Genomic DNA, 26,834 nt, shown 5'->3' with positions numbered 1-26,834 from the left:
TCTAGGGGCTACTTATGATGTGCTGCCATCTCCCCAGAACTTAAATCAGTGGTTGGGCGAGGATGGTGCCTGCCCGTTGTGTTCTAGTGTATGTACATTGAGGCATATACTGTCAGGGTGTAAGGTCAGTCTCTCCCAGGGGCGATACACCTGGCGTCACAACCAGGTGTTGAAATGTTTTGCAGCTGCAGTTGAGGAAAAGCGGCTAGAAGTAAATTCTCTAGTTGCTAGCAAAGAGACTAGACAGATCAAATTTGTACGTGAGGGAGAAAAGATTAGACCAATTAAGGTCAGGCACAAGTTAGGGCAGCTAAGTGTAGGTGGAGCCTGGGAAATGAGGGTTGACTTGAATGAACAGCTAGTCATCCCAGCATATATAGTTAGCACCCGGCTACGTCCGGACTTGTTACTGTGGTCTGAGGTAGAGAAGAGAGTTTATTTTATCGAACTCACAGTCCCGTGGGAAGATCGAGTTGAGGAGGCTTATGAGCGCAAGAAAGCTAGGTATGCTGAAATGGCAGCAGAGGCAGAGCAGCGAGGTTGGAGGGCTCGAGTGCGGCCTGTAGAGGTGGGCTGCCGTGGTTTTGTGGCAAAGTCCGTTATTGCCTTACTAACTGAGTTGGGCATTCGGGGACGGAGCCTGAAACTTGCGGTTAGCAATGTCTCAGGCAGCAGAACGAGCAAGTGAATGGCTGTGGATAAGGAGGAAACATGCTAGCTGGGGAGCTCGCTAAGGTGAGATTGATTGTTTGTTGTTGGTCATGATTAACGGTCCGCATCAACAGGGCTGAATCATTGACGGTGGTGGTGTAGTTAGGGATTGTTTGTTGTTGGTCATGATTAACGGTCCGCATCAACAGGGCTGAATCATTGACAGTGGTGGTGTAGTTAGGGATTGTTTGTTGTTGGTCATGATTAACGGTCCGCATCAACAGGGCTGAATCATTGACAGTGGTGGTGTAGTCAGGAATGTCATACCGAACCGACCTGGATAGCTAGGCTTAGATAGTGAGGTAATATGCAGTTGTGCGGTGGTAGCATGGAGGGGGGTGTTTCCAGGACGCTGGATTACACCGTTAAGCCTTCTTGAGGTGTCGTGGGCCTAACTTAACGAAACGTCGGTGAAGGAAGGTGCCCACTTGAAAACCCCAATGACATGCTTCATACTGCTGTTGGCTAGGGTAGGTAACTGGTGATTTGTGTCTTTTTTATTATTTTGTTAGCCTGTTAGCTTGTTTTATTCTGGATTGGGCTTCTAAATGTGTTTTTCCTCGGATTTTGGCACAAGGGATAGTAACATCTTGTCCTGTGTATTAATTAATATTTGGCAATGAATCGATTAATTGACTAATTGTTGCAGTTCTTTATCAGTTTTTATAAAATGTATTTTCATGTATTTTCAAAATACAAAATACGTATTTGTATTTCAAATACATTTTTCAGACCAGTATTTTGTATTTGTATTGTGATACATTTTTTGAGCAAGTATTTGTAATTTGTATCAAAATACTTTTTGATGTATTTTCGGCCATCTCTGTGTACACACGGTGACAGATGTGAATTCCCTGGGACTCCAGAACGGCACGCATTGCAACATTACATATTCCAGGTCTGCTGAGCAGTGTCTCCCCATGTCAGTGGTGTTTACACACCAGTTTTCGTTAATCATTAGACAAACGCCTCCGCCTTTCTTCTTCCCGGTTCGTTCTTCATCTCTATCTCCTCTGAATACCCTGAAGCCTGGTATAGTGATAGAGTGGTCCGTTGTATCAGGAGTGAGCCAGGTTTCAGTCAGACACAGAACGTTGCATCGCGCTATGTCTTTTTGAAATTGAGCTTGCGCTCTCAGTTCACATAACTTATCCTCCAAAGATTGGACATTTGCCAGGAGTACGCTGGGTAACGGTGGCTTGTTGGCGCGCCTCCTTAGGCGGGCGAGTATTCCCCCTCTCCTACCTCTTTTCCGCTGGTGTTTTATAAGTTCAGGAAATTCCGTGAGGTCGGGAGCTTGCCAGTTTTGTTTGGGTTGTTTCCGCGCATTTCTGATGTTTATCAGCGCGCCCCTATTGTACGTGCGGTGGTCCCGCTGGCACGTCGTTGTTATCGATAGTGTTGTTATCGATAATGTTGTCGTTGTCCGCCATCTTGCTGGCCCTGTCCCTTTGGGGGGGTGGGGGGACGCAGTGGGAACAATAGGACAATAGACCTGCGGTGATCCCACAGTAATCCGTGCTTAGTTGTGCTTCCCTTTGCCAAAAAAGTGCACATACGCTACTATGTACACTGTATAAAAGACACTGATATATGCGCTAGATATTTACAAAGCGACTAGACGCAACGAAATTATAAACAAAACGAAATTACTCTAAAAAAAGACCTATTTCTCTACGAAGCCACGGAGCTCGCACAGCTGGTCGCCTCTCTCCTGGCGCCTCTCTCTCTGTGTTTTATTTGGATTATTTTTAGGATTTGGTTTCATGGTGCTTTAAAACAGTGGGGTCCAGGGGTCCGGCGCATCACTCTCATGATTGGTTCTGGGATGTCAATTTCCTGTTGAGCCTCGATCGTGGAGCCCTGCCCTGCATGATCCAATACCCCCCAATAAAAAATGGCAGCTGCATATTCTGGAATTAACATCTGGCTCCGTGTCCGCTCCCTGTCCACTTGTCTGCAAGGAGGTAGTCTCGCTGGCCAGACTCCTCTCCCTTCCGTCCGAGGAGTCTGGCGACGCAGGTCTCCATAGTGGGATTGCGATGGGCGGCGCTTGGCACCAGTGCCCCTGGAAAATAGTTTCCAACAATCCAACTTGCCGTTTTCAGGGTGTCCACCCGCTATGCCGACCACCCGCAATGCCGACCTTAGGTTTAGGCGTGGGGGGTGGGAGAGGTTAGGTTTTGGGTTAGGGTCTGGGGGAGGTTAGGTTTAGGCGTGGGGGTGGGAGAGGTTAGGTTTTGGGTTAGGGTCTGGGGGAGGTTAGGTTTAGGCATGGGGGCTGGGAGAGGGGAGGTCGGAACAGCGAGAGGTCGGAACAGCGACATGGAACCGTTTTCAGCGTGTAGCAACGAGCTAACGTGTGGGTTTCTGCCATTAGAAGATGGGTAAAAAATAAAAAAAAAATAAAAAATAATTACAAATACTTTTCATGATAATAGGCCTACTATTATTTTACAATAGTAGACAAAAAATAAGCACAACAACGTCTTAAGTCTTTAAATAATAGTTAAATCATTTTTCTAATTCTGGCTTTCTGGCTGCCTGGGCTGCAGCACTTTCACCATGGTCCCTAATCCATACCACCCCACCTCCTGCGCGGCCGCGCCCCCTTCTACCTGCTTGGAGCTTTTTCCCAGAGTGGGGGAAGGGCAAGGGAGCTGGAAGGTGGGTGCTGAGGGTGCTGCAGCACCCCCTGGTGGCAAGAAATGGGATTTTCGAAATTGTTGGATTTGGCTGTCTTGTGTTTATACCACCAACAAAATGCATTAAAAAACAGTTTGTGCTTCCCAGCTCTGATCTTATTTAATACGCTCTCTCTTCAAAAGTGTTTGATTTTCATCATAATCTGGTTTTCCATAATAATAATAAGTTCAGTGTTTATGCCTGTGTTGCTGTCTGTTGTAGTGTAAAACGACTAAAGGGAGAGCAGGTGCTTACATGAAAGTGAGTGAGAAAAGGAGAAGATACTGAATAATGACATCACAACAGTATAATCCTAATGTTAATTTAAAATTAAATATTCTTCTAAATATGGATTAAAGTCCAAAAAACATAAAATTTTCTTCGGCGCTGCCCTTGCGGGCAGCACCGAGAGTCACTTCCTTACAGCACACCTTCCTAAAAGTACTTCCAGCGCCACTGGGGAAGGGCGATTCTGAGCCTGCACTGCAGTGGTGGAATTCACTGCGATATAATTTTTATTATATTTTCTTTGGGGGGGGGGGGCACCAGCACAAATCTTGCCTAGGGCACCAACTTGGTCAGGCACGCCACTGAGTTTAGCAGTTAGTATAGACGGACAAGCCCGTCTTTTATTGTCACACGAACACACCCAACACATGCATGCGGCCACAAACACACACTCATGCTGACGGTGGCCGGTGAAATTTGCCCTCTGCATTTAACCCATCCAGGGTTGTCCTTTCCTCCGGGGGGCAGGCCAGGAGCAGTGGTCGCTTTTTCTTTCCAGCGCCCGGGGACCAACTTCGGATGTTGTCGTTACTGGTCGGATGACGATGACGATCTTCTGCATGTTTTTAGTGGGGGGTTATGTACGGAGGAACCCCCTGGGGGGTACGGGGAGAACATGCAAACTCCACACAGAAAGGCCCTTTCGACGAGATAGCCCACCTGGGCAGTAGGCACTGAAGATATGGGGGGATGGGAAGTAACAAAGTACAAATACTAGTACACACACACACACACACACACACACACACACACACACACACACACACACACACACGTATGTATGTATATACTGTATATATACATATACAGATATATAGATATATATATTCATATATATATATATACACACACACACACACACACACACATATATATATGTCCTATATATATATATATACAGATCCTTTCCAAAAAATTTGAATATCATGGAAATACCATGGATGACAGTGGGCTTCAGCGGATTGTCAAGCACAGACAATTAAAACATTTGGCGGAGATTCAGAGGGAGTGGACTGAGGTTGGATTCGAATCATAACTGAGAAGTAACTGCTGATTTTCTTCACACTATTCTAATTTCTTGAAATACGGTTTTGGGGGTTTTCTGGAGCTGTAGGCCAAAATTATGAAAAATGAAACAAATAAAGGCTAGAAATATTTCACTTTGTGTGTAATGAATCTATAATCTCTGAAAGTTTCACTTTTTGAAAGGAATTATGGAAAAAAAACTACTTTTCCATGATATTCTAATTTTTTGGAAAGGATCTATATATATACACTGCTCAAAAAAATTAAAGGAACACTTTGAAAACACATCAGATCTCAATGGGGGGGATACATCATGCTGGATATCTTTACCGACATGGACTGGGTAATGTGTTGGGAATGAAAGGATGCCACATTGTTTGGAAATGAAAATGATCAACCTGCACTAGAGGGGCAACAATGAGATGAGCCCCAAAACAGGAATAGTTTTACAGGTGGAGGCCACTGACATGTTTTCCCTCCTCATCTTTTCTGACTGATTTTTCACTAGTTTTGCATTTGGCATTCATGTGACATGATGACATATCTTCAATCTGCAGCCACGGAGGGGGATGGTTGTTAATGCTATGCCGGTGTTTGGATGTTTGCAGCCCAATAATACAATAAAAAGTTAGGTAATGTTAGACCGCCCTTTACTTTATTTTTTTGTAAAATGTAAAATTAACTGAGAAATAGAGCTATCGAGTGACTTAAAAAAAGTTTTGATTTTTGAATGGGTTCTTTTTTTTTAGGACTTGTTGGTTTCATGGTGCTTTCAAGTTCAAGTTTCGTTGGAAATTTAAAGCAGTGGTTCTCAAAGTGGGGTCCTGGGACCCCCAGGGGTCCTTCTGGGTGTCCCCAGCAAAAAAGGGAATCATTATTTTCATGCTTCTATCCATAAGTAATGCAATGACAGAATGTATGACTAATTATTTTATAAAACATATAAAAGTAAAAAATCTTATCGGGGACCCTGGGACAAAATCTTATCAAATGGTGGTCTAATTTGTGTCACTTTAGGGTCCTTGATGTGAAAAGGTTTGAGAACCACTCTACCTTTACTTGATGTTTATCTTTGTGTTTGGATGGTTTCTTTTGAGGACTTGGTGGTTTCATTGTGCTTTAAAATGTGCACTGTGCAGGTTGGAGAGAAAAATGTGCTGACATTTGCAGAGCTGCAATTTTTATGCCTCCGCCGGCAATTAGCCACGCCAGACTTTCCAATAAGTGAAGTACTATCTTCTTATCTTCACACATTGAGAATCGTGTTCGGCGCGGGGCTATAAACAACTGAACTCAACTGGGGAGTCCCCCAGGGTGATCATCTCATCCCCTCAACCAGTCTCCACCCCAATTCGCTAAATCAAACGGAATGATCGGCAGTGAGTTTAGGTGTTGGAGATGTCTTGAAGCTACAGGTAGTCACATGGTTTCTGCTAGCAGCTTCCTGTCAGTGAAGCCAGCCAATGAGGACGTCAGAGAGAAAGGACAGGATGCTGATGAGATGATAAATGATGCAGAGGAGACGCATGTGACGAGCAGAGGAAAGTGGAGTGTCAAACACAAAGAGCAGCAGACCAAGAGACAGCCAGTTAAGATGGTGACAGGCTGAGCAGCTGCTTCACACTCCTGACTGACTGGATATGGATCCCAGGCTGATGCTGGTCATGTTGCTCTGCAGCTCAGGTATAATGTACTCAGGTGTGTCATGCAAGGCAATCGGCAAAAAGAAAAGCATTTTTTTGCCGTTTGAAGATGGATTTAGAGGAATCTCATTTTAAATTAGCATTAGGATTAGACTGTTGTGATGTCATTATTCAGTTTTAACCATCAATAATTGGTATTTTCTCATTAGAGTAAATACTGTATATTTATTTAGTGATTTTTGTCAATTATTTGTGCTGTTATGCTATTAGCTTAGTCACTCACTTCTACACTAGCTTCTACACTGCTCCTACTTTGCTAATTATTTTAGATCGAATGCAGATTTTGATTCTGACATACAGTAAAGCTCCGCTAATTAATACACTTTGATCTGTGCTTTGAATGAATGAGGAAATAGGCGCTGTAAAATCTGAAGCTGTCCATGTTGTTTTGTGATTGATTGGCTAGTTGTTACAAACCATGCCTCAAGCATTTTCAAATTTTTTAAGTCAAACCAGATCAAGGGACAGATCCTGGATCTGTTTATCCTCCATTTGTGGTATGGGCCCCAGGTGTCTGTATACTGTAAATCCTGTTGAGATGCAGGTAAGTGTATGTCTTATGGCCGGAACACACATCTTGCGTGTGCGTGGCGTCTGCGTGGCGTGTGCGTGCTTGCTGCGGCTGGCAGTGTCAGTGTCAATAAACAGCTCCATGGGAGAAGAACCACTTCTTGCTGCTGCTCTGGGAGTGCACGCGAGAACTGTTGCATTAACCCACTCTGCTAACAGTTATTATGTCTGCTTTGAAAATAGTGCTTGTATGATATGATTATGAACAGAAATAGGTCATTTTTAATGTGGATTTCTGTAGAGACGCTAGAGACACGCGCGCGGAAAGCTGAAAAAATAGGCTTCGGTTCTATTCTCTAGATGACGCGCGTCTCACGCTCGCAAGACACGCGCCTGAGACGCGCGTCTGATGCCGGTGGTGTGGCTGCTGTAACCTGTTAACAAGGGGAACCGAAATGAAAACGCCACGCAGACGCCACGCAGACGCACAGCACACGCAAGATGTGTGTTCCGGCCGTAGGCTGCATTTAGACTGCAGGTACAAGTGACCCAATTCCGATCTTTTGCTCTCAAGTGGCACATATCCGATATGTGTCATAACAGTGTAAGCAGGAAAAAAGCACATTGATCGGGATATTGTCAGGTCTGATTCAGGCCTGTCATATGTGGAAATAAATCAGATATGAATCAGATATGGCCCAATGCCACTGCAGTCTAAGCGGACATATCGGATATTACCTCTCACCCAGCTTAAAGGAACAGCTCACCCTAAAATCCAAAATACATATATTCCCTCTCACCTGTAGTGCTGTTTATCCATCTATATCGTTTTGTGTTAGTTGCCTGAGTTTTGGAGATATCGGCTCCAGAGTTTCTGCCTTCTCTCCAATACAATAACTGGATGGCACTCGGCTTGTGGCAAAGAAATATATTTGAAAAACTCAACAGCAATGTCTCTTTCCAGAAATCATGACCCCGTTACTCAAGATAATCCACAGACCTTGTTATGAGCAGTTTCATGTAGGAACTATTTTCTTTTGACCGAACTACACCCGCTAGCTGCAGGGGCGCCGCCGGGGATTTTGGGCCCCATGACAGGACATAGTATGGGCCCCACTGATGCCGGCGTCCGAAGGGCGGCGTCCGAAAAATTTGGGCTGTTTGAAGCTGATTTAGAGGATAATATCGCATTTTAAATTATATTAGGATAACACTGTAGTGTTGTCATTATTCAGTCTTAACCATCAATATTTGCTCCTTTTCTCACTCTCATCCCTGTTGAATCATCATACTCTCTCTCTGCTCTGAATACACCAGAGGGAACAAAGAAACACTATCAACTAATGACTAGAAAGAATATTGATACACATGTGGAGTCCAACAGGAGAGTGTTTAGCATGAGACTGTTGTGATATCATTATTCAGTCTTAATATCATTATGTTCTCCTTTTCTCATTGGCTGTCATTTGTGGGCTGCTTTTCCTTTCATATAATGGTCATTATGTGGACAAATAAATTGTGTTGATCCTTCTTATTTTTTTATTATTATTATTACTATTATTATTATTATTATTATTATTATTATTATTAGTATTACAAATAAATCCCCACAGACCCATTGCAATTGTGCCAACTACCATGTCATTCAACACAATGCTGCTGTGTGTGTCTCAGGGACGTGCACAGAACATTAGAGGGGCAGGGGCTCAAATTCATAAAAGGGAAATTTGAGGCAATTTGAAGGCCAATTTAGGGGTATAACTCATTTTAAATATTCCGATTTTAACCAGATTTAGAGGAATATCTCATTTTAGGATGAGACTTGTCACGGAAAAATAACTCCATAACTGAATAATATTAGTATATAAAAGTTGCATGCTGTTGCAATACTGTTGTGAAATCATTTAAGCATCAATATGTATTTGCTCCTTTTCTCCCTTTAGGTTGTTGTACTACAACAGATAGCAACACAGGCAGAAACATTGAACGATACTGAGTGAGGCTTGTAATATACCATGCATTTTGACCATAATTCTAAAAAGCAAGACAGAAGATTTAGATAAGGTGTATTAGATTTTTTTTAATTTTTTGCGGATTCAACAACACAACATCCCTTTCCAATAGTGTAAAGTAAAAAATATTTTCAAGAGCAACAATTCTGCATTTGTTCCCTATATTTTGGTTATTTATTTATTGGGTGGTTTATTTATTTATGTATTTATTTATTCCTTCATTTTTGGGTTGGTGCCTTCAGGGGCAGTTTAGAAAAACACTGCTCCATGCAGAGGCCTATTACAAATGGTGCATTCAAGGCCAAGAGAGCTCGGAAAAGGCATTTCTCTTTGAATGCTGCCTTCAGTGACGGCATGGAAAGGGCAATTTCCATACAAAGCACCATTAGAAATGCATTCATGGTCAGGAAAGGGCACTTTTTATTTTATTTTTTAATGTGTCTGAGCTGTTTGTTTTGTTCATGTGTTGTTGGAATGAAAATGAAAAATGTATTATAATAAAAAAAAAAAAAAAAAAAAAAAAAAAAAAAAAAAAAAAAAAAAAAGGGCACTTTTTACAGACTGAAAAAAAGGCAGGGGCTCAAACCCCCTTTCATGTCTATGTGTGCACGTGCCTCACCTCCTTCATCAGTTAGGAACGGCTTGCAAACAATTGTTTGCATTGATTAAATGCAAACAAGACAGGAGGGAAATGTAAACACTCTGTGAAGTAAGCATATTTCACTAAGGTCTAACAGGGTAATTTCCAGTAGTTAAGAAAAGTTGAATAAATGTTCAGATTGCGCCGGACAGACTAGACCAGTGATACTCAACTGGCGGCCCGCGAGCCACATGCGGTATTTTTTTGGTGCTCGAGCACTACAAGCCGAGTGCCATCCAGTTCCATTGTAGTCAAGAGAAGGCAGACATCTTTGCCGCCCATATCTCCAAAACTCAGGCAACTATCCCAAAATGATAGATGAATAAATAGCACTCCAGGTGAGAGGAAAAATATGTATTTTGGATTTTAGGGTGAGCTGTCCATTTAATGTTGTGAAGACAATAAAGCATAATCCCCACTCAATTTAGAGCTTAGAACAATTTATTAGATTACCCTGGCAAACGTTTTTCACCTGGTCTTACATAAACACAGGAGAGAAAACTATTTAGATCTTAGAAAATGGATCACCACACACCCCCCCCCCCCCCCCCCCACACACACACACTTGCCTCTCAGGGCTTTCGTATTGACTGGATGACGGCTTTGCGGACCCGAGTGTTGACTAGTCATCTTCTTTTCTCTCCGGCTGACAGATAATTGACCTTGTAAAAGGTGAATGATCTCAACTGTTACTTTTAAGAAACAAAATTGGACTGTAGCTACATTTTGCAACACATTTGATTTCCCCCACACAGAAGGAGTTATGAAAGCCAAGCCTCGCTCGCTCTGGAACAGATCCTCTTTTCCAAGACCAGCATCCTTCCAAAAGATTCACTGCAGCACCATGTCACTCACCGGAGACAATAACAGCCAATCACAAATGCACTGAGCAGGATCAACAAATGACACCAACACACATTATATAAAAACTATAGAAACACAAAAAACACTGACAAAAATACAATACAATAACAGTGCCCCGCTCTACCCCCCTACACATGTTTAAATTGCAAAAAAAATGTTTTTAATGTGTTTGACTTGTTGGCCTTCTCTCAGCCTACAGCCTGACTTGTTATGTTCTCTCAGCCTACAGCCTGACTTGTTATGAATGCATCCCTGGATCTTCAGGAAGCTGCACAGACAAAACCACAGATTGTTCCTCGCTCGGGCAATGTTCATCAGTAAGACTCGTTGCAAAGATGGGTATGTAGGCTACACTGTAACTATGCAAAGCTGGGTAGTAGGCTACACTGTAACCCTGCAAAGCTGGGTATGTAGGCTACTGTAACCCTGCAAAGCTGGGTATGTAGGCTACTGTAATCCTGCAAAGCTGGGTATGTAGGCTACTGTAACCCTGCAAAGCTGGGTATGTAGGCTACACTGTAACCCTGCAAAGCTGGGTATGTAGGCTACTGTAACCTTGCAAAGCTGGGTATGTAGGCTACTACTGTAACCCTGCAAAGCTGGGTATGTAGGCTACACTGTAACCGTGCAAACCTGGGTATGTAGGCTACTGTAACCCTGCAAAGCTGGGTATGTAGACTACTACTGTAACCCTGCAAAGCTGGGTATGTAGGCTACACTGTAACCCTGCAAACCTGGGTATGTAGGCTACACTGTAACCCTGCAAAGCTGGGTATGTAGGCTACTGTAACCCTGCAAACCTGGGTATGTAGGCTACACTGTAACCCTGCAAAGCTGGGTATGTAGGCTACTGTAACCCTGCAAAGCTGGGTATGTAGGCTACACTGTAACCGTCATGGTAACCGTGCATGTTTTTCTTTCTGCAAGTAAGAGTATTTGGCTTTTGATGTAGAAAATGCCGGTACACATTATTTTATAACTCTACTCCTGTACTACATTTTTCTACCAATAAATATATTTGAAAAAAAGAATGAAATAATACCACTACTACTACTAATAATAAGAAATATATCGCTGCAAAACATAAAATGGGCTGTTATAATGCCAAAATCTAGTAGATTGGTGTAATTTTTTGTTTCTGAGTAGTGGCTGACATTTCCAACCTATGTGCAAAGTTTGCCTGCTGTGGGCTTTATGGTTTCTGACGTGCATACTGTTTTAGCAGAGAATAATAATAATGATAAATGGAACTTTTACAATAGGGATCCACGCACTTCATGCTTGGACCCCTAATAATAATAATAATAATAATAACAAAGTAGAGTAATAATTATTTGACAAAGGCTACTGTTTTGTTGTGCAGATCGATATGTAATCAAAGATCTGACCGTGAAGCATTGTGCTGTGGCTGATGGGTGTATGAGCGGCACATTAAACTCTGGACTCATCAGGACCTCAATAAGCACCGAGTGCTGCTCAACTGACCTCTGTAACTTCCAAAGTGCCCCTGGTAACTTCCCTACATTTACTGTGTTTTGATTATCAGATGCTTCTTTGGACCAATGTACTTGTGACCTCCGCCACAGAGTTGGCTTGGCCTTTGGTCCAGAGTCTCCACCCTAGAATTTGGTTAGATTGCTATAACGTAAAATATTGCTGTAGTGCCCCAATGACTGAAATGACAGGGGTTTTAAAGGCAGTGTGAGGTCATTAGGAGTGATTGTGGGCAGCTGCGCAATGAGGTGGAAGTGGAACAGGCCAGATGTGAGTGAGTGATGCATGGTGGGAACTTGAGTCCGTGACAGCATGAAAGGAGGAGCTGGGGTGGAGGTGGGTTGTTTAAGTCAGACACAGTATGAAAGGAGGAGCTTGGGTGGAGGTGGGTTGTTTAAGTCAGACACAGCATGAAAGGAGGAGCTGGGGTGGAGGTGGGTTGAGGTCAGACAACAAATAACGATAAGAAAGCACTATCCAGCACAGGCTGCCATGCTGGCAGTATGGACGCCTGTCACTCAACTCGACCACGCCCTTAATTATGCATAACTTTAAACCCTTATCAAATGTAAACGTTATAAAAGATATGACCTCGCCCACGGTTGTTATGAAAAGGTGAAACTAGCTATATAGACCAAAACCGTGTTTCGGTTTAGGCTGTAAAGATGTTTAATTACTGTTACAAAGTGGGGCATTTTAACATGAACGACGGGACTTCTGAGTCCTGCCTCAAGTGGCCATTTGAGGAATTACAGCTTAAACATCTTTTCTTTTCTAATGTATGGTAGCACTATAAAGAATGTACCTTTTATCTTACAGTGCCGCCTGTCCCTTCTTCCAATGGTAAAAAGTGCTATGGCTACACTTTCGAGCGGGACACCATTGCAAACTGCTTGGGGGATGAGGACCACTGCTTCTCAGCAACAGGTAACAGGTCTATGGCATAATAATGTAACATAATACATTGTAGTTGTAGAAACATAGTCACACATCTGTATCAGGAAATTTGAAGTCACAGAGAAATATGTTTTAGGAGTTGCCGAAAACTGGTAATTTGTGAGCGAAAAAACATTTGGGACTCGTAGCGACAGATTCAAGCAGTTGTAGTTATTGACTTGTATTTGTGTTAGAAAGATATCCAAGAAAAAAATCTATATTTGTGAGAAAATATTTGCCTTCACATTATTTGATACAGGTATCTGAATGTGTTGCACCATATCCACCGCAGCATTGGTGCAAAAATGTGAGCGCATAGGCTTCTTGATTAGTGATTTGTATAAAAGGTTTTGTGCACCTGTAATAAAGAACTTGAGAAGGTTGTGTTTGTGGGAGAGGGAAAAATATCTATAAATCTGCAACTCCTAATGCTTCTCTGTGACTTCAAATTCACTGATACACATTTGTGACTATTTATTTTCTACAACTACAAATGTATTGATACAGATGTGAGAATATTATGTTTCTACAACTACAAAGTAGCTACATTATTATCTCCATACCAGACTCACTCTAATATGTCACATTCCTCAGCTCAGAGGAATGTTTCATGATGCAGCTATAAGGTAATGCATTCAGCCTCGTCACTAACACTGTTTTCCTTATCATAGTGCAGGGGATAGTGAAGGGGCGTATGTCAGGCTGCGCCTCCAAGACCGCCTGCTCAGAGTCAGGTATAACATCTGCACAGGCAGCAGGAGTCATAGTCAAAGAGATGAGCTGCTGTGAGGGTGACATGTGCAACAGCCCCAGAAACACCGTTGTGGCTCCAACAGGTATTGCACTGCAAAACACTCATTTAAGCTACTTTCAAACAAGAACTTGGGGGTATGGTATGGCATAGTGCAGGGATCGCCAGGGTCGTTGAGGGGGTTCCTGGGGGTCCCCCATCAAAATGGGGAATTGTATATATGTGTAGAGATATATAGCCCCCCCCCCCCTTTGTTATGAGCAGTTTCATGTAGGAACTATTTTCTTTTGACCGAACTACACCCGCTAGCTGCTAGCTAGTTCCTACATGAGACTGCAAAAGAAAATAGTTCTGCTATTGCTCACAACAAAGTCTGTGCATTATCTTGAGTAACCGGGTCATGATTTCTGGAAAAAGACAATGCTGTTGAGTTTTTCAAAAAAAAAAAATTGGTGCTCGAGCACTACAAGCCGAGTGCCATCCAGTTCCATTGTATTCAAGAGAAGGCAGACATCTTTGCCGCCGATATCTCCAAAACTCAGGCAACTATCCCAAAATGATAGATGAATAAATAGCACTCCAGGTGAGAGGAAGACAATAAAGCATAATCCCCACTCAATTTAGAGCTTAGAACAATTTATTAGATTACCCTGGCAAACGTTTTTCACCTGGTCTTACATAAACACAGGAGAGAAAACTATTTAGATCTTAGAAAATGGATCACCCCCCCCCCCCCCCCCCCTACTTGCCTCTCAGGGCTTTCATATTGACTGGATGACGGCTTTGCGGACCCGAGTGTTGACTAGTCATCTTCTTTTCTCTCCGGCTGACAGATAATTGACCTTGTAAAAGGTGAATGATCTCAACTGTTAGTTTTAAGAAACAAAATTGGACTGTAGCTACATTTTGCAACACATTTGATTTCCCCCACACAGAAGGAGTTATGAAAGCCAAGCCTCGCTCGCTCTGGAACAGATCCTCTTTTCCAAGACCAGCATCCTTCCAAAAGATTCACTGCAGCACCATGTCACTCACCGGAGACAATAACAGCCAATCACAAATGCACTGAGCAGGATCAACAAATGACACCAACAAACATTATATAAAAACTATAGAAACACAAAAAACACTGACAAAAATACAATACAATAACAGTGCCCCGCTCTACCCCCCTACACATGTTTAAATTGCAAAAAGTTTGTTTTAACGTGTTTGACTTGTTGGCCTTCTCTCAGCCTACAGCCTGACTTGTTATGTTCTCTCAGCCTACAGCCTGACTTGTTATGAATGCATCCCTGGATCTTCAGGAAGCTGCACAGACAAAACCACAGATTGTTCCTCGCTCGGGCAATGTTCATCAGTAAGACTCATTGCAAAGCTGGGTATGTAGGCTACACTGTAACTGTGCAAAGCTGGGTAGTAGGCTACACTATAACCCTGCAAAGCTGGGTATGTAGGCTACACTGTAACCGTGCAAAGCTGGGTATGTAGGCTACTGTAACCCTGCAAAGCTGGGTATGTAGGCTACTGTAACCCTGCAAAGCTGGGTATGTAGGCTACTGTAACCCTGCAAAGCTGGGTATGTAGGCTACACTGTAACCCTGCAAAGTTGGGTATGTAGGCTACACTGTAACCCTGCAAAGCTGGGTATGTAGGCTACTGTAACCCTGCAAAGCTGGGTATGTAGGCTACTACTGTAACCCTGCAAAGCTGGGTATGTAGGCTACACTGTAACCGTGCAAACCTGGGTATGTAGGCTACTGTAACCCTGCAAAGCTGGTTATGTAGGCTACACTGTAACCCTGCAAACCTGGGTATGGCTACACTGTAACCCTGCAAAGCTGGGTATGTAGGCTACTGTAACCCTGCAAAGCTGGGTATGTAGGCTACACTGTAACCCTGCAAACCTGGGTATGGCTACACTGTAACCCTGCAAACCTGGGTATGTAGGCTACTGTAACCCTGCAAAGCTGGGTATGTAGGCTACACTGTAACCCTGCAAAGCTGGGTATGTAGGCTACTGTAACCCTGCAAAGCTGGGTATGTAGGCTACACTGTAACCGTCATGGTAACCGTGCATGTTTTTCTTTCTGCAAGTAAGAGTATTTGGCTTTTGATGTAGAAAATGCCGGTACACATTATTTTATAACTCTACTCCTGTACTACATTTTTCTACCAATAAATATATTTGAAAAAAAGAATGAAATAATACCACTACTACTACTAATAATAAGAAATATATCGCTGCAAAACATAAAATGGGCTGTTATAATGCCAAAATCTAGTAGATTGGTGTAATTTTTTGTTTCTGAGTAGTGGCTGACATTTCCAACCTATGTGCAAAGTTTGCCTGCTGTGGGCTTTATGGTTTCTGACGTGCATACTGTTTTAGCAGAGAATAATAATAATGATAAATGGAACTTTTACAATAGGGATCCACGCACTTCATGCTTGGACCCCTAATAATAATAATAATAATAATAACAAAGTAGAGTAATAATTATTTGACAAAGGCTACTGTTTTGTTGTGCAGGTCAAGTTGTAATCAAAGATCTGACCGTGAAGCATTGTGCTGTGGCTGATGGGTGTATGAGCGGCACATTAAACTCTGGACTCATCACGATCTCAATGAGCACCGAGTGCTGCTCAACTGACCTCTGCAACTTCCAAAGTGCCCCTGGTAACTTCCCTACATTTACTGTGTTTTGATTATCAGATGCTTCTTTGGACCAATGTACTTGTGACCTCCGCCACGGAGTTGGCTTGGCCTTTGGTCCAGAGTCTCCACCCTAGAATTTGGTTAGATTGCTATAACGTAAAATATTGCTGTAGTGCCCCAATGACTGAAATGACAGGGTTTTTAAAGGCAGTGTGAGGTCATTAGGAGTGATTGTAGGCAGCTGTGCAATGAGGTGGAAGTGGAACAGGCCAGATGTGAGTGAGTGATGCATGGTGGGAACTTGAGTCCATGACAGCATGAAAGGAGGAGCTGGGGTGGAGGTGGGTTGTTTAAGTCAGACACAGTATGAAAGGAGGAGCTTGGGTGGAGGTGGGTTGTTTAAGTCAGACACAGCATGAAAGGAGGAGCTGGGGTGGAGGTGGGTTGTTTAAGTCAGACACAGCATGAAAGGAGGAGCTGGGGTGGAGGTGGGTTGTTTAAGTCAGACACAGTATGAAAGGAGGAGCTGGGGTGGAGGTGGGTTGTTTAAGTCAGACACAGCATGAAAGGAGGAGCTGGGGTGGAGGTGGGTTGTTTAAGTCAGACACAGCATGAAAGGAGGAGCTGGGGTGGAGGTGGGTTGAGGTCAGACAACAAATAACGATAAGAAAGCACTATCCAGCACAGGCTGCCATGCTGGCAGTATGGACGCCTGTCACTGAACTCGGCCACGCCCTTAATTATGCATAACTTTAAACCCTTATCAAATGTAAACGTTATAAAAGATATGACCTCGCCCACGGTTGTTATGAAAAGGTGAAACTAGCTATATAGACCAAAACCGTGTTTCGGTTTAGGCTGTAAAGATGTTTAAAATAATTACTGTTACAAAGTGGGGCATTTTAACATGAACGACGGGACTTCTGAGTCCTGCCTCAAGTGGCCATTTGAGGAATTACAGCTTAAACATCTTTTCTTTTCTAATGTATGGTAGCACTATAAAGAATGTACCTTTTATCTTACAGTGCCCCCTGTCCCTTCAACCAATGGTAAAAAGTGCTATGGCTACACTTTCTTGGGGGACACCATTGCAAACTGCTTGGGGGATGAGGACCACTGCTTCTCAGCAACAGGTAACAGGTCTATGGCATAATAATGTAACATAATACAGAAACATAGTCACACATCTGTATCAGGAAATTTGAAGTCACAGAGAAATATGTTTTAGGAGTTGCCGAAAACTGGTAATTTGTGAGCGAAAAAACATTTGGGACTCGTAGCGACAGATTCAAGCAGTTGTAGTTATTGACTTGTATTTGTGTTAGAAAGATATCCAAGAAAAAAATCTATATTTGTGAGAAAATATTTGCCTTCACATTATTTGATACAGGTATCTGAATGTGTTGCACCATATCCACCGCAGCATTGGTGCAAAAATGTGAGCGTATAGGCTTCTTGATTAGTGATTTCGTATAAAAGATTTTGTGCACCTGTAATGAAGAACTTGAGAAGGTTGTGTTTGTGGGAGAGGGAAAAATATCTATAAATCTGCAACTCCTAATGCTTCTCTGTGACTTCAAATTCACTGATACACATTTGTGACTATTTATTTTCTACAACTACAAATGTATTGATACAGATGTGAGAATATTATGTTTCTACAACTACAAAGTAGCTACATTATTATCTCCATACCAGACTCACTCTAATATGTCACATTCCTCAGCTCAGAGGAATGTTTCATGATGCAGCTATATGGTAATGCATTCAGCCTCGTCACTAACACTGTTTTCCTTATCATAGTGCAGGGGATAGTGCAGGGGCGTATGTCAGGCTGCGCCTCCAAGACCGCCTGCTCAGGTATAACATCTGCACAGGCAGCAGGAGTCATAGTGAAAGAGATGAGCTGCTGTGAGGGTGACATGTGCAACAGCCCCAGAAACACCGTTGTGGCTCCAACAGGTATTGCACTGCAAAACACTCATTTAAGCTACTTTCAAACAAGAACTTGGGGGTATGGTATGGCATAGTGCAGGGATTGCCAGGGTCCTTGAGGGGGTTCCTGGGGGTCCCCCATCAAAATGGGGAATTGTATATATGTGTAGATATATAGCCCCCCCCCCCCCCCCTTTGTTATGAGCAGTTTCATGTAGGAACTATTTTCTTTTGACCGAACTACACCCGCTAGCTGCTAGCTAGTTCCTACATGAGACTGCAAAAGAAAATAGTTCTGCTATTGCTCACAACAAAGTCTGTGCATTATCTTGAGTAACCGGGTCATGATTTCTGGAAAAAGACAATGCTGTTGAGTTTTTCAAATGTATTTTTTTGGTGCTCGAGCACTACAAGCCGAGTGCCATCCAGTTCCATTGTATTCAAGAGAAGGCAGACATCTTTGCCGCCGATATCTCCAAAACTCAGGCAACTATCCCAAAATGATAGATGAATAAATAGCACTCCAGGTGAGAGGAAAAATATGTATTTTGGATTTTAGGGTGAGCTGTCCATTTAATGTTGTGAAGACAATAAAGCATAATCCCCACTCAATTTAGAGCTTAGAACAATTTATTAGATTACCCTGGCAAACATTTTTCACCTGGTCTTACATAAACACAGGAGAGAAAACTATTTAGATCTTAGAAAATGGATCACCCCCCCCCCCCCCCCCCCCCCCTACTTGCCTCTCAGGGCTTTCGTATTGACTGGATGACGGCTTTGCGGACCCGAGTGTTGACTAGTCATCTTCTTTTCTCTCCGGCTGACAGATAATTGACCCTGTAAAAGGTGAATGATCTCAACTGTTAGTTTTAAGAAACAAAATTGGACAGTAGCTACATTTTGCAACACATTTGATTTCCACCACACAGAAGGAGTTATGAAAGCCAAGCCTCGCTCGCTCTGGAACAGATCCTCTTTTCCAAGACCAGCATCCTTCCAAAAGATTCACTGCAGCACCACGTCACTCACCGGAGACAATAACAGCCAATCAGAAATGCACTGAGCAGGATCAACAAATGACACCAACACACATTATATAAAAACTATAGAAACACAAAAAACACTGACAAAAATACAATACAATAACAGTGCCCCACTCTACCCCCCTACACATGTTTAAATTGCAAAAAGTTTGTTTTAACGTGTTTGACTTGTTGGCCTTCTCTCAGCCTACAGCCTGACTTGTTATGTTCTCTCAGCCTACAGCCTGACTTGTTATGAATGCATCCCTGGATCTTCAGGAAGCTGCACAGACAAAACCACAGATTGTTCCTCGCTCGGGCAATGTTCATCAGTAAGACTCGTTGCAAAGATGGGTATGTAGGCTACACTGTAACTGTGCAAAGCTGGGTAGTAGGCTACACTGTAACCCTGCAAAGCTGGGTATGTAGGCTACACTGTAACCCTGCAAAGCTGGGTATGTAGGCTACTGTAACCCTGCAAAGCTGGGTATGTAGGCTACTACTGTAACCCTGCAAAGCTGGGTATGTAGGCTACACTGTAACCGTGCAAACCTGGGTATGTAGGCTACTGTAACCCTGCAAAGCTGGGTATGTAGGCTACACTGTAACCCTGCAAAGCTGGGTATGTAGGCTACTGTAACCCTGCAAAGCTGGGTATGTAGGCTACACTGTAACCGTCATGGTAACCGTGCATGTTTTTCTTTCTGCAAGTAAGAGTATTTGGCTTTTGATGTAGAAAATGCCGGTACACATTATTTTATAACTCTACTCCTGTACTACATTTTTCTACCAATAAATATATTTGAAAAAAAGAATGAAATAATAATACTACTACTACTAATAATAAGAAATATATCGCTGCAAAACATAAAATGGGCTGTTATAATGCCAAAATCTAGTAGATTGGTGTAATTTTTTGTTTCTGAGTAGTGGCTGACATTTCCAACCTATGTGCAAAGTTTGCCTGCTGTGGGCTTTATGGTTTCTGACGTGCATACTGTTTTAGCAGAGAATAATAATAATGATGAATTGAACTTTTACAATAGGGATCCACACACTTCATGCTTGGACCCCTAATAATAATAATAATAATAATAACAAAGTAGAGTAATAATTATTTGACAAAGGCTACTGTTTTGTTGTGCAGGTCAAGTTGTAATGAAAGATCTGACCGTGAAGAATTGTGCTGTGGCTGATGGGTGTATGAGCGGCACATTAAACTCTGGACTCATCACGATCTCAATGAGCACAGAGTGCTGCTCAACTGATCTCTGCAACTCCCAAAGTGCCCCTGGTAACTTCCCTACATTTACTGTGTTTTGATTATCAGATGCTTCTTTGGACCAATGTACTTGTGACCTCCGCCACGGAGTTGGCTTGGCCTTTGGTCCAGAGTCTCCACCCTAGAATTTGGTTAGATTGCTATAACGTAAAATATTGCTGTAGTGCCCCAATGACTGAAATGACAGGGTTTTTAAAGGCAGTGTGAGGTCATTAGGAGTGATTGTAGGCAGCTGTGCAATGAGGTGGAAGTGGAACAGGCCAGATGTGAGTGAGTGATGCATGGTGGGAACTTGAGTCCATGACAGCATGAAAGGAGGAGCTGGGGTGGAGGTGGGTTGTTTAAGTCAGACACAGTATGAAAGGAGGAGCTGGGGTGGAGGTGGGTTGTTTAAGTCAGACACAGTATGAAAGGAGGAGCTGGGGTGGAGGTGGGTTGTTTAAGTCAGACACAGCATGAAAGGAGGAGCTGGGGTGGAGGTGGGTTGAGGTCAGACAACAAATAACGATAAGAAAGCACTATCCAGCACAGGCTGCCATGCTGGCAGTATGGACGCCTGTCACTCAACTCGGCCACGCCCTTAATTATGCATAACTTTAAACCCTTATCAAATGTAAACGTTATAAAAGATATGACCTCGCCCACGGTTGTTATGAAAAGGTGAAACTAGCTATATAGACCAAAACCGTGTTTCAGTTTAGACTGTAAAGATGTTTAATTACTGTTACAAAGTGGGGCATTTTAACATGAACGACGGGACTTCTGAGTCCTGCCTCAAGTGGCCATTTGAGGAATTACAGCTTAAACATCTTTTCTTTTCTAATGTATGGTAGCACTATAAAGAATGTACCTTTTATCTTACAGTGCCCCCTGTCCCTTCTCCCAATGGTAAAAAGTGCTATGGCGAAACTTTCGAGCGGGACACCATTGCAAACTGCTTGGGGGATGAGGACCACTGCTTCTCAGCAACAGGTAACAGGTCTATGGCATAATAATGTAACATAATACATTGTAGTTGTAGAAACATAGTCACACATCTGTATCAGGAAATTTGAAGTCACAGAGAAATATGTTTTAGGAGTTGCCGAAAACTGGTAATTTGTGAGCGAAAAAACATTTGGGACTCGTAGCGACAGATTCAAGCAGTTGTAGTTATGAAAATATTTGCCTTCACATTATTTGATACAGGTATCTGAATGTGTTGCACCACATCCACTGCAGCATTGGTGCAAAAATGTGAGCGTATAGGCTTCTTGATTAGTGATTTGTATAAAAGGTTTTGTGCACCTGTAATGAAGAACTTGAGAAGGTTGTGTTTGTGGGAGAGGGAAAAATATCTATAAATCTGCAACTCCTAATGCTTCTCTGTGACTTCAAATTCACTGATACACATTTGTGACTATTTATTTTCTACAACTACAAATGTATTGATACAGATGTGAGAATATTATGTTTCTACAACTACAAAGTAGCTACATTATTATCTCCATACCAGACTCACTCTAATATGTCACATTCCTCAGCTCAGAGGAATGTTTCATGATGCAGCTATATGGTAATGCATTCAGCCTCGTCACTAACACTGTTTTCCTTATCATAGTGCAGGGGATAGTGCGTATGAAGGGGGGTATGAAAGGCTGTGCCTCCAAGACCGCCTGCTCAGGTATAACATCTGCACAGGCAGCAGGAGTCACAGTGAAAGAGATGAGCTGCTGTGAGGGTGACATGTGCAACAGCCCCAGAAACACCGTTGTGGGTCCAAGAGGTATTGCACTGCAAAACACTCATTTAAGCTACTTTCAAACAAGAACTTGGGGGTATGGTATGGCATAGTGCAGGGATCGCCAGGGTCCTTGAGGGGGTTCCTGGGGGTCCCCCATCAAAATGGGGGACCCCCATTTTGGGGGTAAACTATACTTTTGAGGCACGGCACCGGCAGTGTTATAACAGCGGATAAACTATAAGCTTCCGTGACCGATATACAAGACAAAATATGAGAGTAAAACAACTTAATCTGAATAGCCCTATAAGGTATATCAGGGGGTGCCCCACATTTCTGAGTAGCCAGCCAAATAGGAAAAATATCTGGCTAAATATGGGATGGGCCTTGGACCTTCAAGGGGGGTCCGGGGGTATTCTCCCCCGGAAGAAGATTTTGTACATTTTAAAGTAAAATTCGTCAACCTGGTGCATTTGAGAGCAAAATGAAGAGGCTAAATCTATGAAGAACTACACACATCTCTAATGTGTTGTGACTTTATAAATAATTAGGCCTAAACAATCAATATAAAATGTATTTACACATTGTGCACAAATTGCATTCATTGTGACAAATTTACAATAGTTAATATCCAGCCAGAATCATTGCAAATGGATGTTCAAAGTAACAGTTAGCAATAGCATTCAGTTAATCAATGACAGCCAGAGCAGTGCAAATTAATAACATTAGCTTGATTGAGCTCAGCACATCAAGCTTCAATCATTGCTACTTGACAACAATAATTCAGGCATAATCTGACTAACTGCTTTAACAAGCAATTTACCATTTGCAACCTATATTCTTTGTTTTTTCGGGTTATTTGTGAAAAACTGACAAATCCATTCTGCTTCTTCTGCATCAGAAATTGAACAGAAAAACAGAAAAACAGAAAAACATTTTTAGCAACAACAACAACAACAAAAATTGAATGGGGGGGCCAGTTTGGGGAATGGGGGGACCCGGCCCAGTCAGGCCCCCCCAACGCCGGGCCTGGGGGGAAAGGGGGGGGGGGGGGTATGGCAGAGTGCAGGGATCCCCAGGGTCCTTGAGGGGGTTCCTGGGGCTCCCCTATCAAAATGGGGAGTTGTATATATGTGTAGAGATATATAGCCTACAAGAGCATCTAACATAATGTAATTCCAATTAAACCAATGTCATCTTCATGTTACTGCCCTCAGCTCCCAATCCCAACAACCTAACTTGTTTTGAATGCCAACCTGGAGTTTATGGAGGAGGCTGCACAGAGACAACCACAGATTGCTCGTTCGGTCAATGCTCATCGGTGGGAGTCGTTGTATACAAGGGTATGTAGAAGTGCACGTTTTTCTTTCTGCAACTAAGACTCTTTGGCTTTTGAACTCATTTGACAAAGGCTACTGTTTGTTGTGCAGGTGATAGAGTCATCAGAAATCATAACGTGAAGCGTTGTGCTGATGTGGTTGATTGGTGTGTGAGCGGCTCGATCAGCGCTGGAGTCCTGAGGGTTGCAATAAGCACTGAGTGTTGCTCCACTCGCCTCTGCAACTCCAAAACTGTCCCTGGTAACTTCCCCATATTTACTGTGTTATGATTATCATATTATGCTTTAGTTGGGTCATTGCCGGTGAATCCGTGACCGTGAAGAGCGAAGGTTCGTTTCTCAGTGGATATATATATATATATATACACACACACACACACACACACACACACACACACACACACACACATATATATATATATACATATATATATATATGTAGAAAAGGCTCCGTAAGGCCCCACCATCAGGCCGGTTCATGGGGTAACTAACGCCCACGAACCAAAGGAGCCCGCGACCCAACGATGATGTCAGAGTTCACCTTGTGAGGTCATCGGTGATGTCAGGGTTTCCCCTGTGAGGTCATCAATGATGTCATACCACGAATGTGCTGAGGTATAAAAGCGATGTTCTACTATGCTATCTCTCTCTCTGCTACCTGCTAGCTATCTAACTCTACTTGTATGTTGCTTGCCTTGTGTGATCTGCCTGATACTTCTGCCTGATATCCCAACTAAAAGCCTGAAAGACATCTCTGTGGTTCTAACCAATCACTCATTGCGAGCTCTTACCTAGGATCCAGCAAAACTCAACAAACTTCCTTACAATATATATATATATATATATATATATATATATATATATATATATATATATATATATATATATATATATATATATATATATATATATGTGTGTGTGTGTGTGTGTGTGTGTGTGTGTGTGTTTTATCTTTCAGCGCCCCCTTTCCCTTCTCCCAATGGTAAAAATTGCTATGGCTGCAAAGAAGAGGGGGACTGCAGCAGCAACAACATTGTAACCTGCTTGGGGGATGAGGACCGCTGCTTCTCAGCAACAGGTAACAGGCCTATGGCATCAGACTCACAATAGTTCCTCTGCTAAGAGGAATGTTTCATGATGCAGCTAGACCTGGTGAAGCTCTGCTCAGTGGAATGTTTCATGATGCAGCTAGACCTGGTGAAGCGTTCAGTCCAGTCACTAACATTTTTTTCCTCCTCACAGTGCAGGCGGCTCCCATGAAGGGCTGTATCTCCAACATCCTGTGCGCAGGTAAATTAGTATCTACACAGTCAGCAGGATCCATAGTAAGTGATCTGATCTGCTGTGAGGGTGACATGTGCAACAGCGCCAACAGCACCGATGTGGCTCCAACAGGTACTACACTGCAAAAGACTCATTCAGTCTATTATTGAGTCCTGACAGTAAAGTTAATCCTCAGTGTCTCCTGAGCTACAGTGTTTACAGCCTCCATGTTTTTTCTGATGTGTTCCTCTATCAGTGAGAACCTCAGTGGTTCTCAAACTTTTTGGGCTGCAGTACCCCTTTTCCCTGATTTCTGAATCCAAGTACCCCCTTTACCAAACTACCACATTTTAAAACGGCAAGAGAAAACTACAGCATACTGTATGATGCAATAAATTAATGATAACCCACCTTTTGAAGAATATAACATTACAAAATAATACAGTGGGTGGAAGAGTTGCAATTACTCATTTTATGTTAATGTTTCATTTATTTTCATGATTTATTCTTACATTTTTCCATTTTCCCCTTTCTCTAAAGTACTCCCTGTAGTACCTCCACATACCCCTAGGGGTACGCATACCCCAGTTTGTGAACCACTGCTCTATAGCAAGTCGTTCTTTCCCTCACTCCCTCTCTTTCTCTCAGAGTCTGTGAGGCTGGTGAATGGGACTAGTCTGTGCTCAGGCAGACTGGAGGTGAAGTCTAACCACTCGTGGGCCTCAGTGTGTGAAGCTGATTTTGACAAGCAGGATGCAGAGGTGGTCTGTAGGGAGCTTGGCTGTGGGGCTCCTTCAGTACTCCAGGGGGCGCTCTACGGGGAAGTGGAGGCTCCAATGTGGACCAAAGAGTTCCACTGCAAAGGCAGTGAGTCTGTCCTCCTGGACTGTGGAAGCTCAGGCTCAGCTAGCAAAAACTGCTCACCTGGCAAAGCTGTTGGACTCACCTGCTCAGGTAGAAGAGGAGCTGCAGCTTGGATTTAGCTTCATTCCTGTTCTAATCAAAGTGATTTTTACTTCTTCTACTAATGACTCTCTTGTCTCTCTCTGTTCAGAACCTGATGATGTCATGTTGGTCAAAGGAGATAGTCGCTGTGCTGGTGAACTGTGGATGAAACTCCAGGGAGCCTGGAGAGCAGTAGATGATACACTCTTTAGTACCTATTCTGAGTGGAACCTGAAGTTAGCAGCTGTAGTGTGTAGAGAGCTGGACTGTGGCTCTGCCGTTTCAACAGAAAGGAAAAAGTATTCCAAACTGTATTTGGTATGGAGTTTCAAACCTTACTGTCTTCAGTCTGGGTCTACACTGAGGGAGTGTGTAACAACACAGTCTGCCAGCTCCAAATCCACCCTGCAGATTAACTGCTTAGGTAACACAAACAGTCTCTTCTGTTTGTCTGTGTGTGTGTGTGTGTGTGTGTGTGTGTGTGTGTGTGTGTGTGTGTGTGTGTGTGTGTGTGTGTGTGTGTGTGTGTGTAATGTGTGTGTGTGTGTGTGTGTGTGTGTGTGTGTGTGTGTGTGTGTGTGTGTGTGTGTGTGTGTGTGTGTGTGTGTGTGTGTGTGTGTGTGTGTGTGTGTGTGTGTGTGTTCGTCCGTCCGTCCGTCCGTCCGTCTCGCCCTCCCCCTCTCAATTTAATTCCAAATATGTACTTATTTATTTAACCAGATAAAACAATTTTGATATAAAATCTCTGTTACAATTGTGACCTGGCCAAGAAGGCAGCAAAGTTACACATGGGATTATACTGGACATGTTAGCATGGAAGAAACAAAACAATAATACAAACAACAATACTGTAGCGAATCAGCAGTACACACATAGTGGTGAGCAATGGTAGTGTCTCCACTACAGATAGGAACTGTGTGGGGGAGTGCTATGTTGGGGAGCACTATGCTGTGGGACCACTTCCGGACGGAGACTGAGCATGTGCAGTCAGTCTCCGCGCACTGCCTAGGGGGAAGCTGCTATCTATGAGCATGACAACAGCGGAG

General features: G+C 43.0%; 2 protein-coding genes across 2 annotated transcripts in view; both read left to right on the top strand.

The window, feature by feature from the left end:
* LOC310780720 (uncharacterized protein) overlaps positions 1-26,834 on the top strand; it is a gene marked incomplete at both ends in the record, with an annotated part of 166,718 nt that overhangs the window by 3,373 nt on the left and 136,511 nt on the right. The window lies entirely within an intron of this gene.
* LOC310781600 (uncharacterized protein) overlaps positions 6,134-26,834 on the top strand; it is a gene marked incomplete at its 5' end in the record, with an annotated part of 33,220 nt that continues 12,519 nt past the window's right edge. The window contains 9 exons of the mRNA XM_083642209.1: positions 6,134-6,307; positions 12,722-12,860; positions 13,541-13,705; positions 17,305-17,412; positions 18,083-18,241; positions 21,386-21,493; positions 22,122-22,286; positions 24,823-24,975; positions 25,898-26,212. Coding sequence (XP_083498335.1) covers positions 6,134-6,307; positions 12,722-12,860; positions 13,541-13,705; positions 17,305-17,412; positions 18,083-18,241; positions 21,386-21,493; positions 22,122-22,286; positions 24,823-24,975; positions 25,898-26,212 — 1,486 coding nt within the window. The remainder of the gene's footprint in view (positions 6,308-12,721; positions 12,861-13,540; positions 13,706-17,304; positions 17,413-18,082; positions 18,242-21,385; positions 21,494-22,121; positions 22,287-24,822; positions 24,976-25,897; positions 26,213-26,834) is intronic.

This window comes from Poromitra crassiceps (genome assembly GCF_964638095.1).
Source record: "Poromitra crassiceps genome assembly, chromosome: 8".
Classification (NCBI taxonomy): domain Eukaryota; kingdom Metazoa; phylum Chordata; class Actinopteri; order Beryciformes; family Melamphaidae; genus Poromitra; species Poromitra crassiceps.
Note: the sequence above shows the minus strand (reverse complement) of the source record. Positions and strands in the feature narration are given on the sequence as shown.